Source organism: Crocodylus porosus, unplaced genomic scaffold, assembly GCF_001723895.1.
Source record: "Crocodylus porosus isolate Cpor-Errol unplaced genomic scaffold, CroPor_comp1, whole genome shotgun sequence".
Taxonomy (NCBI): domain Eukaryota; kingdom Metazoa; phylum Chordata; order Crocodylia; family Crocodylidae; genus Crocodylus; species Crocodylus porosus.
The window spans coordinates 43708870-43722625 of NW_017728909.1; the positions used below are offsets into that span (position 1 = coordinate 43708870).

Genomic DNA, 13756 nt, shown 5'->3' on the forward strand with positions numbered 1-13756 from the left:
AATAATAATAATAATAATAACAACAACAACAACAACAACTCCTCCCTCCCTCCTGCCACAACCCAATTTCTTAGTATGGATCCACAGTGAACAGAATAATCATACAGAACTTCACAATACCATATTTCAGTGTACTGAAGGATTGGGGCTGGCTTTGGCGTCCTTCTCCTGCAGATGTGATTCCTGAAATCTGTACTCGATAGACAGTTTTTTCTTTAAGTCCCTGTAGCAGGTAACTAGTAGTAGAAGAATTGACGGTAACAGCTGCAAGACAAGAGGGTGAGGGTATAATAACATTAATTACATTCTAGAGACAACTTCAGGCTGTACATAGGACATGCCTGCACATGTAATTGAGAAAGGGCACAATTTCCATGCCCTCCCCTAGTCTGGAGTACAAAGTGCAGATTCTCTATTGCTGGAGCCAACAGACTAAACACATTGGAGCAGAGGCTAGTTTTGGTACTAGTATCCATGCTTTTTTTCCAACAATTAATCAGTATTCTGACCAAACAATGTTGGCATGTGACAAACTCCCAACATAGGTAACTGCTTGGGTATTGAGCCCAGGAGTTCCAGAGTTAAAAGCATGAGTTACTAACCCAAAATACAGTTATCTGGTAATTGTAGTACTGTAGATGCCTGCCCTGAACCAAAGGAAGTGTTTTTCTGGAGTATGCTCTGGAGTTTGCAACCACGTGTACTTGTCTTGCTTGATGTCAGTGGGGTTACTAAAGTAACATTTTATGTTACAAAGGACTCTTTGTCTAAATCCACAGCTCTTTTGCTTGCCTTTACTTAAAAACTATTAGCTTTCAGACTGGGTAGTGGGCTCATGAGAATGACTTCATCGGCACCACACCAGCACTCTTAGGGTGGAGATAGATAGAACTGTGGACATTTTCCAGGCAAAATGCACTTTTAGATATTTCAGCCAGCAGACATCTACTCCTCCTGTGCCATTCCTGCCTGGAACATTTGAAAAAGATGCAGTTTTCCTCTAGTGCCAGTGGACAGCTGAAGAGGAGAGGTAAGGAGATGAAAGGAGCAGACAGCAGAGCCCAGCCTTACCACCACCGCTGCTGGGAGTCTGACACTCCAGCTCCAATCTCCTCTACCTCTCTTCTCTCAGCACAGCAGAGAGAGGAGGATTAGGATTGGACAGCCCTAGCACCATACCTAGACTCCTAGAGGCCCTGGGTGAACTTTTAGTATTGTTCCCCACCCCCACCCCTTGCCAGAGACAATGATGATAATAATAATAATTATTATTTTCACCATTTTCAGGCCCCCTTTCTGTCTGGGCCCTGGGCGGCTGCCTGATTTGCCCATGCCTTTGTCTGGTCCTGGACAGCCCAGAGGTAAGGGTCCTGGAAGTTGAGGGCAGGGAGGGAAAGGGGGCCAAGGCACTGGGAGGTGGGGCACTCAGCTTTGGGTGTGGGATTCCACTGGGAACCCAGCAGTGCCCCAGAATCCAAAGCAGGATCGATGGTTGGACAGCTGGCAGGCTGTGCCAGTTATCCACCTGCTTTCCCTCCCTCCCCTGTGCAGACAGAACCACAAGTGAAATGCTCCAGGATCAAACCTCATTTAAAGCAATACTATTTTGGAGTGTTTCAGCCACTTTTGGAACATTTCAAAGGGCTTGTACATTTATGTAGCCGGCCCTCTGAAATGCCTTAAAGCAGTGCTTCCCAAACTTTTCCTTAGCATGACTTCATTTATGGCCCCATTTCCTCAGCATGGCCCCTCATTCCTAACCCACAGCTCCCCATTCCCACAGCCCCATCCACTGATGTTGTGACCCCATTTGGGGTTACTACTCACAGTTTGGGAAGGCATTATAGGCATTTGAATTGTTACATCTGTCTGTTACATCTGTTGTAGAGAACTGTCAAGCATTTCTGATTCATAGATGCTTGGGTTGGAAGGGACCTTAGCAGATTATCGACTCTGACCCCCTGCCCTAGGCAGGCAAGAGCACTGGGGTCAGGTGATCCCAGCCAGGTGCATGTCTAGCCTCCTCCTAAAGACCCCCAAGGTAGGAGAGAGCACCACCTCCCTGGGAAGCCCGTTCTAGACTTTGGCAACCCTTCTGATCACATTAAATCACTTTGAAAAGTTTGTTGCTAAGAGAATAGTCTTTTTCCTGAAAGCAAACTGTTTACCATAGACTATAGTGCTAGGCAAGGGGAAAAAAATCCAAAGTGAAATTTATCATCCTTGCTCTTCAAAATATTTTACATTAAATCAAGCTTATTGAAATTGTTTGACTTGATTTGCCATAAGGTTTAGCTTTCATTCCTTCCCATTCAGAGCTCAAACAAGACTGAACTGCTCTTTTTTTTTAAATACCAGAAATGATAAGTGGGCACCTTTATGAAATTGGATCAATTCAGTGGTGAAACTCCTAGAATTTGAATTCTAAAACTGTCATTCTTTTTTACGGTTCCTTTTGCTTTCAGGCTGCTGTAAGTAGGGACCTACCTAAGCGGCAGCAAGAAAATGTTTTTTTCACAGCTCACTTGTGGTGTATAGAGCAAATTTTGGGGGCAGCCATGGCAGTCCCACCCCCTCACTGCTGATTGGTGGAAGGGCCCTGGCAGAGCCACCCCTCACTGCTGATTGGTGGGGGGTGCCTTCACTCAGCCTATGTCACTACTGCTTTTTTTGCCCCTCCCCTCACTGCTCACTCATGGAGCATGCCTTCACTCTGTCTACTTCACTACCATCTTTTTTTGGTTGATTTTGTGGAAAATTGTGGCCAATGTTGTATTTCCTGGTGATTGTGGACAACACTGCTTTTCACGGTATCCGTGTGATTTTGATAGGTCCCTAGATATAAGTCATAGAACCCATCACTTCCTATTTTACTTGTTTGCAAACAATTTTGTCATCAGCTTTGAGCAGAGTAATCTAGATATAAATTCAAAGATATGAAGCTAATGAGTTGCAGCTTGTAGAATGAGGACTCTCTTTGTAGACAACAGGAAAAAAATTACAAATTGCTTTTCTTCTGATAACTGGTTTGAATTCATTATTGTCATCATCATCATTATCCATTCTTTCTGGCTTTTTACTGTACAACAAACCTTGTAATTAAGAAGGTGTCTTTAAAAATTGAGTTTCCAGGGGTGTGTGGGAGGTGCATATATGTGTTTTGGCAATGGAAGTAATGACCAATCAGTCCTGTAATCTGCTCTGTAGCATAGACAGGAGACAAAATTTCATTTTTTGTCTAACAATCAATAAATATCAGTCATCTCTGAAGCCAGCAATGATGTTCAGAGACAAATCTGGCTGTGTTATAAGAAGACAGAAAAACGGTGACTTAAGTAGGGTGACAATCCTGTGACAATTCTGTTTTAGGTGTCCTGCTTTTTTTGGCAAATGAATGATTTTGTCCCATTTTCATTTGGACAGTCATGACTGGTGTTTAAAGCAGGACTGTTCCCATGCACCTGCTTCTGCTCTCTGGTGCTCTACAACACTCTCCTCCCTACAATTCCTGCTTTCTAGAATGCTCAGTGACCAGGAAATATAATCACCCTAGACTTAAAACACAATATCTAAAACATTGTGAAAACATGATGACAGCCTATCCTTCCTTTCAGTGTTTAATAGAGGCAACTATATTCTTGGCATCAGGGCTAGGGACAGACATTCAAAAAGCCTGAGCCTGAATTGATTCAGTTTTCACAGATTAGTGTAACCTGGCTAGGCTAAATCAGTTTTGTAACGAGACACATATCTCAGAAATGCAGGCACATGCCTGCAGTGGCTCTGGCTAGAAGCCAGGGGGCACTAGAGCAGCCCTCCCTTCCCTTGCACAGAGGTGAGCTGAGGTGGGTGTGGCCAGGCCCCAGCAGGACACTGTGATGATTACAAAGGGTTCCCCCCAGTCCTGAACAGCCCAGCAGGGGAATGTTTATCACCCTGAACTCAGTATTTATCACCCCATTAAGAAAACAGAAAGACATTACCAGCCATCTATTGATTTTGCCTTTGTTCCATGTGCCTCAGCTCAGAGGTAGCCAGCATGTGATCTGCTAGCTGATGCTGAGAGGTGTCTGTGAGGGATTGGGGAATGCCTGCTTAGTAGGGCTGTGTGAAATTTAGCCGGGTGTTTTGTTTCAAAGCTGTTTTGATGTTTCTTGAGCTTGAAACAGTGAAATCAAAATGAAACAGAAGCCTTCAAAACAGCTTCAAAATGAAACAAGGGTACACAAAACATTTTGAAAGTTTTGAAACATTCTGAGTTTGGCTTCAGTGCTGGTCCCAGCCAGCAGCAGCAGCCTCCTGTCATCCTGCACAGATCTGGGGACTGTGCCCCCTGGGAGGATTCCTTGCACAGCCCCAGCCCTCCCGGGCGGTGCGGCCCCCCAGATCTGAGTGCCAGATGACAGCATTCTGTTGCTGCAGGCTGGGGCCAGCGGCAGCACCGATCTTCCTGGTGCTGAGTGTGGGCTGTGCCCAGCGCTGGTCCCAGGTGGCAGCAGTAGTTTCCTGTGATCCAGCAGGCAGATTGGGGGGCCCCCACACCCCCAGAAGGAGTTTGGTAGAGCCCCTCAGCCCTTCTGGGGGTGTAGGGCCCCACCCCCATCTGCCTGCCAGATCACAGGAGGCTGCTTCTGCCACCTGGGACTGGCAGCAGCACCAATCTTTCCTGGCACTGGGTGCATCGTGCGCCCAGCACCAGTCCCAGGAGGCAGCAACAGCTTCCTGTCATCTGGCGGGCAGACTGGGGAGTCGCACCCCCAGGAGGAGTCTGGTACAGCCCCACAACTGTCCCAGGGGTGCAGACCCCTGGATCTGTCTGCTGGATCACAGGAGACTGCCACTGCCAGCAAGTGACAATTTTGCTTGTTAGCACCTTGAGGTACAATTTCCCAGAAACCTCTGCCCCAATCTCCTTGAAACATGTCAGGCTTCATGCCCTCAGAAGGGGCTGCCATCCCTAAAAATTTCATCAGAATCAGGCTAGAGATGACAAAGTTATAGGCAGTTTCATGCTTCCCCATTAAAGCCTATGGGCAAAATGCCAAAACAGCGTCAAAAGAGCAAAAGTGTCCACGAAATGAAACGGAACAGTGCTTTCGAAACTAAACAAAATGAAACTCGAAACAAAGCACTGTTCCATCAACATGGAAGTTGAAGCAGAACGCTGCTGTTTTAGACAGCCCTATCATTTAGCAGAGAGTGGAGGCGGGGAGTGGGGAGCAGAAGCCGGGCAGATGACTGCAGCCAGAGAGCAGAAGGGATGGGTCAACCCTGCTGTGGAGCAGAGAGCCCTGCCCAGCCCAGAGAGCATGTCATGATGCTGGGGGAATCTCATTTAATTTAAACCAGCAAGGGGTCTGGGACAAACATTGCATAAACCAGTTTGAGCCAAATCAGTGAAGCCTGATACTACATTCAACCAGGTGTATCTCAAACTGGTTTCAGCCATTATCAAACTGGTTTATGTGCACAGAACATCTGTTCTGTTACAGGTTTAAACCAGTTTCTGATCACTTAAACTGGTTTATGTGTAATGTCTGTCCCTAGCCCAGGAGTATAAGTGTTTATTTAGTCTGAGTTTTAGTTCAGCCACTTTCATTACACTGTTAATATTAATGCTTGCGAATGAAACAAAATTGTGCTGAACTGGATGATGGACACACCTCTGAGCAGAAAAGTGCAGCAAGTGAAATATTCAGCATCACATGAATTAATCTGAATTTTGATCTCCTGTGGTAATGCTGACTCTTCTTGGAAGATTCAGTATGTTAAAGTAAATTGAGAGATGATGCTAATACCCAGAAGTCTCTAGATTGGTCCAAATGAGATGGAACATTAAAAGTGTTCACTGAAAGTTGATCTTCTGAAACACCTAATTTCACTGAAAACAAACCAAGACAAAGTCATGTGTGTGACTGGAGATACTAATCTAGGTTTGTATACCTAGGCAAGTTATGTATGTATGTACTACCTTCTGCTGCTTTGGACAAACGTTTGCCTTCTTTTGTGCAACTGTGACCTACCCAGAGATATTGTTTTCATTGTGTCTGTGCAGTTGATCCTATATCCTTGAAGGAAGCCCAGACAGTCTTCTGCAGGTATTGCAGTCCATCTCACGAGAGCAGAATGTTTCATGACATTGAAAAATGTCACATTGGCTGGTCCTATTTTAGGAACTTAAAATCCAGATTATTACTTCAAAATGATGTGCTACGGTTAATTATTTTCTGAGTCTGGAAGTTGGAATAGGCAAATTTCTACAGTTAGGCAAAGCATAGTGCTTGTTTTACACAAACATCAGGGGAAGGTAAAAACAATGTTATAAAGTTCAAGTCAGAGTCCTGTGTGAAGTAACATCAAAGCAGATAGCAGTGCTGGAAATAAGTCTGCTACAACTTTGTAAAGATAGTCTTGCTAATCAGCTGGTCATGATGAAATGAATGGGGTTATTTATATAGTGTAAGGTGTTAGGAAGTAAGAAGAAGAATACCTGAATTTGGCCACAAATAAATTACTGACATTACAAATTTGTTAAGAGTGCACTCAGTCCTGTTACTTAAATCAATAATTAAGCTGATGAACAGTACCAAGCCAAGGATAGACCCCTGGGAAGCCCCACTTGATACCTCCTCGCAACTAGACATTGAACTATTGTGACTACCTGTTGAACACAATAATACAACCGTTTATTAGGGCTGTGCAAAGCTTCAGTCTCTGGTTCAATTTGGTGGAGATTTGGCCCGATTTGGTGGCTGAATCTCCAAATCCAGATTGAATCAGGAGACCCTTTAATCTCTCCAGATCGAATCAGAACCCTCTGAATTGATTCAGAGATTTGAAAAGATTTGGAGATTCAGACATAGACACAGCTTTAAATGTTTTCTCTACATACCTCAAGATAGCAGGTGGCTCATGAATTTTGTGATGCTGGGGCAGATGGAGCTTCCCACAGAAGCATGGGTGGTTCTCCAGCATGCTTGGCAGCAGACCCAGAAGTGGACCAGAAGCGCTCCAAATCGGTCGGGGTGGCCCTCCCTCAGCGACTGGGTCCACTTCTGGATTTGCTCAGTGACTGGGTCCACTTCTGGGTTTGCTACTGAGCATGCTGGGCCCGTCCCCCCCACACTCCTGTGGGACACTCCATCTGCCCTAGCATTCACGAGCCACGCCTGGTAACTCAAGGAATGTTGAAAAAGCATTTTAAACTGTGTCTATGGCTGAATCTCTGAATCAGCATCAAATCTTCAGATTCGGCTGAATCAAATCAGGGAGAGTGATCTGAATCAACGAATGAAATCATTGTCCCCGATTTGGGCCGAATCCAAATCCAAATCGAATACAGCACGCTTCATACATCCCTACCAGTTATGTAGCCATACGCATTCTAAGCTGTATTTCCTTCACTTGTTAATAAGAATGCTGTGGGAGACAATGTCAAAAGCCTTGCTAAAGTCAAGTTATATCACGTCCACTGCTCTCCCCACATCCACAGTATGTCACCTTTTTAGAGAAAGAAGTCTGGTTGGTCAGACTTGACTTGCTCATGGTGAATCCATGGTGGCTGTTTCTGATCACCTTGTTGTCCTTTAGGCGCTTCACTACAGATTCCTTGAGGACCTGCTCCATGATCTTTTCGGTATCGAGGTCAGGCTAGCTGGTCTCTAATTCCCTGGATCTTCCTTCTTAAAGGATCTTCCTCCTCCTTTTCTTAAAATTGAGCACTATTTGCCCTTTTCCAATCGTCTAAGACCTCACCTGACCTCCATGAGTTCTCAAAGAGGATAACTAATAGCTCTCAAATTACCTTGGCCAATTCCTTCAGTACCCTAGGATGTATCCCCTTTGGTCTTACCAATTTAAAAACATCTAGCTTCTCTAAGTAATCCCTAACCTGTTCCACCATTGACCTAGGGCTTTGTCTCCTTCCCCATCTTTGCTGTCAACTGCATTTGTCATCTGGCAGCTTCCTCTATTTGTGAAGACTGAAGTAATAAAAGGCATTAAATATTTCTGCCTTCTCTGTTTCAGCCATAGCTAGACTGCTTTCTGCATTCCATGAGGGACCTCTGGTTTCTTTGGTCTTCCTCTTACTTTTGACATATTTGTAAAATCCCTTTTTAGTGTCTTTTATGTCATTTGTCAGCTGCATCTCAAATCATGCCTTGCTTTTCCTAATTTTCTCCCTGAATGCCCATGTGATACTCTAATACTCTTCTGTACTATGATCAAACTTCCACTCGTTAGGATTCTTTCTTGAGTTTCAGCTCGCCGAAGAGATTGTTGTGTGACCAGGTTGGTCTGTTGTACCTCCTATTCTTTCATCATATCAGGATAGGTTGCGTCTGCGCCCTTAGAAAGGCCTCCTTAAAATACAGTCCTCTCTCCTACCTCTCCAACTTGCTTCTAAGGGGATCCTGCCCACCAGTTCCCTGTGTTTGCTAAAGCCTGTATTTCTGAAGTCCATTTCCTTTACTCTGCTGCTTTTCTTTCTTTCTCCCCTTAGGATCTTGATCTCTATCATTTTCTGGTCAGTGTTACCCAAGTTGCCTTCCACCTTCCCATTGTTAACCAATTCCTGCCTTTTTGTGAGCAGGGATACATTTTTGTCTTAAATATGTCTACAGAGACAAGGTACCTATTGTCAGAGAGCAATACAATATTTGCTCACATCAATGCATTCCAGCTTGGATCAGGGGCATGACTGAGTGGAGAGTAGTATGGTAATAAGTCACCCCAAAAAGAAATTTGTGATTCTAGGAGTTTTTCTTCTCCCATTTCCTTTTCATCAGTCATAAAACAGGGACTGTGAAATACCTCCTTCAACTGAGTAGAAGTGAGTGGCTCCAACTGTCCTTTCATGTTGCATGAAATTTTCGCATTGACATGTATCAGATGCATGAACCATTATTTTGTATAGTACATATGGTTGCAGATGGCCTAGAAGACAAATAAAGCTGAATCAGTGACTGATTCTCTCCTGAACAAGAAAAAAACTTCAAGATTTGGGTAATTTTTTTATATGCTTGGTCCTGTCTTAGGTGAGGGAACGACTTGATGACACTTGGGTGTGTTTTTCCCCATAAATCAGAAAAAAAGTGTAACACAGCCTGACTTTTATAGAATATCAACTTTATTTGTAGTCTGCCTTTGTAAGGACAGAGCCATCATGTCAAAAGCAGGAAAATAAAATGTCTGTAGACCTCTTGGTTCAAGGATTTTCTGTCTGGCATTATAAAAAATCAGACATAACCAGGTAGTGCAAGCAATAAGAGGATAAAGGAAAAAAGCAGATGAATTACTGATAACATTTCAATTATGAACCTTAGATCAGAAGTCCTCCAATGTACATTGTAGCTAATCCTGATTGATCCTAGCCAGAGCCACCTATGTGATCCCAATCAATAGGCAGGATGAAAGTCCTGTAAACTCTTTCCGAACAGAAGCTCTTTGCACATAAGGAAGATATGCTGCCTAGGAAGCTAAGTATTGTTGACATGACAAGGACAAATTTAAAAAAAAAAAAAATGAAATGTCACCTAGTGGGAAGCTTTTGCAAGATCCCTTGTGGAAGCAAATTTTACCAGAATGAGTAGTGAAAGGATGTTCTGGATTTGGGGGTGGGAGAGAAGGTAAAATAGCTGCATTTCTTTACTGAGCTTGACCAGAAAAATTCCTACTGAGGACTGTTGCTGTTTGTATGTTGTTTGGGAGTATTCAGCATATCTGAAATTGGGCCTTTAAATCTACCTATGTATGCAGAACAAGGAGTGCGAAATGGTGGTAGAGCAGGGCTTTCCCTAGATTTTCAGCTGCGTTCTGGCTTTTAAAATGAAAGAAACAAAAGAATGTATTTCATGCATGCTTACTGAACAACTAGTGGAAGAAAGTTGACGTTACCTAGTGTGAAATTTTCCACTGGCTTAGTGATTATTTTCATGTGCATATCTTCTTTACCGGTGCCCCAGTCAACTATAAAACATTGTGGATTGTATTCTGGAGTCCAGGTGATAACAGTATTATTTCCCTGTGGTATGGCATTGAGTTGGCCCAGCACTGTGGAACAATATAATATTTTATAGATCAATAAAAAGCAAAGTAAATCTTTTAAAAGAATTTTCACTGAAGTCATCATCTCAGTACTTAAAGCAGTGGTGGTGATATATTTTTAAAAGGTTTCAAGCCAGCCTAGGGTCTGCTGCTTTGCAGTGCTGAGTATGGAAAAGCAGGGTTGATTTCTGGTTGTGGCCTCACCTCATACAGCCCGCAAAGAGGAGGCACAGAGGGGAGACTAGAGAGAGAGGGAGTTTGTTTTGCTCAGCAGCAACTGTCCTCAGCAGAAGTTAACTGCTGAATAGAGTGCTGTTAGGTTCAACACCTTTGACCAAAGGGTGACTGTCACTTTAACCTTTGAGGATTCAGAGGAAAAATGTCTAATTTTTCCTTATGTATAAATTAAAGCTGATGCAACTCCCTTAATAATAATACTAAGGCAGAGTAACTGGCTTGAATTAAGAGAGAAGAACAACAACTTGTTAGACATGGATAAGGGGAAACTTTATGGCTGACAAAAGATAGAACAGAGAGCTTTTCAAGCTGAAACGCAGTATGATAGTTGTTCTAAGGAAGAGTTAAGTAGAGTAACTGAAAGACTATCTGGTTTCTCCAAGACAAAATACATCTGGGAAACAACTCAGTGTCTGTATCATACCAGTAATGCTTCTTGAATGTGCCAGGCCTTCATGTGAGACAAAGTAAAGGATGAAATAGAGACAGAAAATACCATGGAAAATAAGTGTCTAAAAGCAGTAATGAAGATTAAATTAACAGATTCATAGATCATTAGGGGCTGGAAGGGACCTTGCAGATCATTGGGTCCAGCCCCACCCCCCCGCTGTAGGCATGAAGTCAACTGGGGTTAGGTGACCCCAGCAAGGTGACTGCCCAGTCTCCTCTTGAAAACCTCCAGGGTAGGTGACTGCACCACCTCTGGAGGGAGTTTATTCCACAGTCTGGACACTCTGACTGTGAAGGAGTTTTTCCTGGTATTAAGTCTAAAGCAGCCTTCCAGAAGTTTGTATCCATTGGTCCTGGTCTTCCCCGGGGGTGCCCTAGTGAACAGACGTTCCCCCAGCTCCTGATGTGCTCCTCTGATATAGCAGTAAGCCACTAACAAGTCCCCTCTCAACCTTCTCTTCTTAAGGTTAAAGAGGCCCAGGTCCCTCAGCCTTTCCTCGTATGACTTGCCTTGCCAGTCCCTGATCATACAGGTGGCTCTTCTCTGGACCCTCTCAAGTTTTTCCAAGTTGATCCATTCAGTCAACAAATGACTACTAGTAGAATGATACTGTAGAAAAGACTGAAGTTGGAAGAATAATATATTTTTCAGTGTCAGGAAAATGTAGAGGAAAATGGGTGAAAACTGAAGTAGACAAGGTTCAGAGACAAAAAGAGTGCTTAAAGTAGTCAAGTACTGAAAATTCTTGACTTGCTAGAAAATTCTAGTAGTGGATAGAAAATGCTAGGAAGAGTTAACAGCAGACACATCAGTGGGGCAGTGATAGAGGTAGCTAGAGGCTTGTTAGCCCATAAGAAATTTCATAGATTTCATAGACATTAGGGCTGGAAAGGACCTTGGAAGAAGATCATCGAGTCCAGCCCCCCACCCAAAGGGCAGGAAGTCAGCTGGGGTCATAGGATCCCAGCAAGATAAGCATCCAATTTGCTCTTGAAGGTGTTAAGAGTAGGTGCTTGAACCACCTCCGATGGCAGGCTGTTCCAGACCTTGGGGGCTCAGACAGTAAAGAAATTCTTCCTTATGTCCAGTCTGTTTTCCTGACCTCTGATCATGCGCATGGCTCTTCTCTGGACTCTCTCAAGCTTCTCCACATCCTTTTTGAATTGTGGAGCCCAACACTGGATGCAGTATTCCATTTGCGGCCTCACCAAGGCCGAGTATAAGGGGAGAATGAATTCCTGGGATTTGCTTGAGAAGCATCTATGGATGCAAGCCAGCATTTTGGTCGCTTTACTAGCCGCAGCATCGCATTGCGGGCTCATGTTCATAAACCCTAGAAAAGCAAACTGTCCTAGCAGTAAATAAATTCATTCAAACTGTAAAGTCTTTAACAGCGAATGACTTAGACTGAACCATATTATAAAACAGAAACTCTTCTATTGCTAAATATTTAAATTGTTAGCACCTATATATACCAGTCCTGTTATAAATGGCACTGCACAAAGCAAACAGGCTTTAGGCATAGGAAGATATTGTCCTTGCCCAAAGTGTTTGATTTCTCTTTTCTCCCTTCAAAGGTAGGGACAAAAAGCATGAATTATCTTGTAGAAAATGAGGAAACAGTGGTCAGAAACTAGGACAGAAAGAATCTTAGCTGTATTTTGAAAAGAATAGAGGGGAGAAACATGGCTGCCAGGAGGCCAGAGACAAGAGTTTATAGTAATCAAGATGAGAGTATATGTTATTACAGTTTGTAACATTTTTGATCTACACACATTAATGTTTATAGCACATTGGAACAGGGAGCCTGGGGCTCCTGTTACTTGAAGGGAAAAAAGACAGCAGAAGGAGACCCTGCAGCTAACCAGAGGTTAGTTGCAGAAGGGACAGCAACAAAGGGAGCAGTCAGGTGCTCATTAAAATTAAGGGGCCCACTTGCTGCCAGACAAGAGAGCACTGCACCGCAAGGGAGAGGAGCCCAGAGGCTAGAACCTGATTTCCTGAAGAAAATGGGTAGTGTGTCCCCGAACTCTGCCAAGAGAGGAGCTCCTCCTGTCAGCTCAGGCTGGTGAGAAGAGGGAAACTGCAGACATGCCAAGTATGCCCATGACAGAGTTGGAGAGGGGGAGGGTGGCCTGGCAGTGGGACAGTGACCCAGAGCGGGGAAACCTTGAGCTGAAGTAATTTCTTGTATGTTTTGTGTTCTAGTTAACCAGTGGTTTGGGTATGGCTGTAGGGGCATGTAAGGAGGCCACAGCAAGGCACCTGAAAGACGCATTCTGGCTAACCCACATCAGGGTCCCAGGGGCACACCAGTGTTTTGAGTCCTGCCAGGGGCCCAGGCTCAGGACACAGAGCAGGCTTAAGCCAAAGGATGGCAGAAGCTTAGAAAGAGGCTGAAGCCTAGCACAGGTGGTAGCCAGACAGGCCGGGAGCCCGAGAAGGGTGGGCACCATGCCCAGGGAGCCCAGAGCCTGAGAAGCCAGGTTAGCACAGTGGGCCTGGGCTACAAAGGGCCCAGCTAGAAGAAGCTAAAAGGTGGAGGCCGGAAAGTCTGAGGCCCCATCGAGGATGGAGAGGCTGAAGGAGGTCTGATGAGAGTGATTGATCAATAACATCTGTGAGGCATGGGTATGACTATGAGGGCAGCTGGAGGTCATGAATTGCCCATAAGGCAAGAGGTGCCCTTGGGTATGAATGGGTCAGGAGGACAGGATTTGAGTCTGGGAGGGATCCGCTGGCAGAAAGAAGGACTAGGGCTCACTCTAGGACCCTGGGGCAACCTCCCCTTCAAACAAAATCAACCAAGTACATCAAAGTTGTGGCAGGAAAAAAGTGAAGGAAGGGTGCTCTAGAGCCAGAGCAGAGCAGGAAATACATGGCCATCAAGGGGCTCAAATGTGCTACACATATTTAGGCAGGTGTCTACAGGCACAGAAATCATCACACCTGTCCCACTTTCTTTGTTTTTCGTTTGGAAGGATCTCATGTCTTTAATCCCTTCCCCCTTTGGTGTTATAT

At 44.4% G+C, this 13756-nt stretch overlaps 1 protein-coding gene across 1 annotated transcript in view; it reads right to left on the reverse strand.

Annotated features, from left to right (window-relative positions):
• Positions 1–13756, reverse strand: part of LOC109307684 (interleukin-6 receptor subunit beta-like) — a 47569-nt gene that overhangs the window by 11971 nt on the left and 21842 nt on the right. The window contains exons 8-11 of the mRNA XM_019531699.1: positions 9898–10053; positions 8815–8937; positions 6024–6176; positions 121–264 (exon numbers count right to left, since the gene is read on the reverse strand). Of these exons, the coding sequence (XP_019387244.1) occupies positions 121–264; positions 6024–6176; positions 8815–8937; positions 9898–10053 (576 nt within the window). The remainder of the gene's footprint in view (positions 1–120; positions 265–6023; positions 6177–8814; positions 8938–9897; positions 10054–13756) is intronic.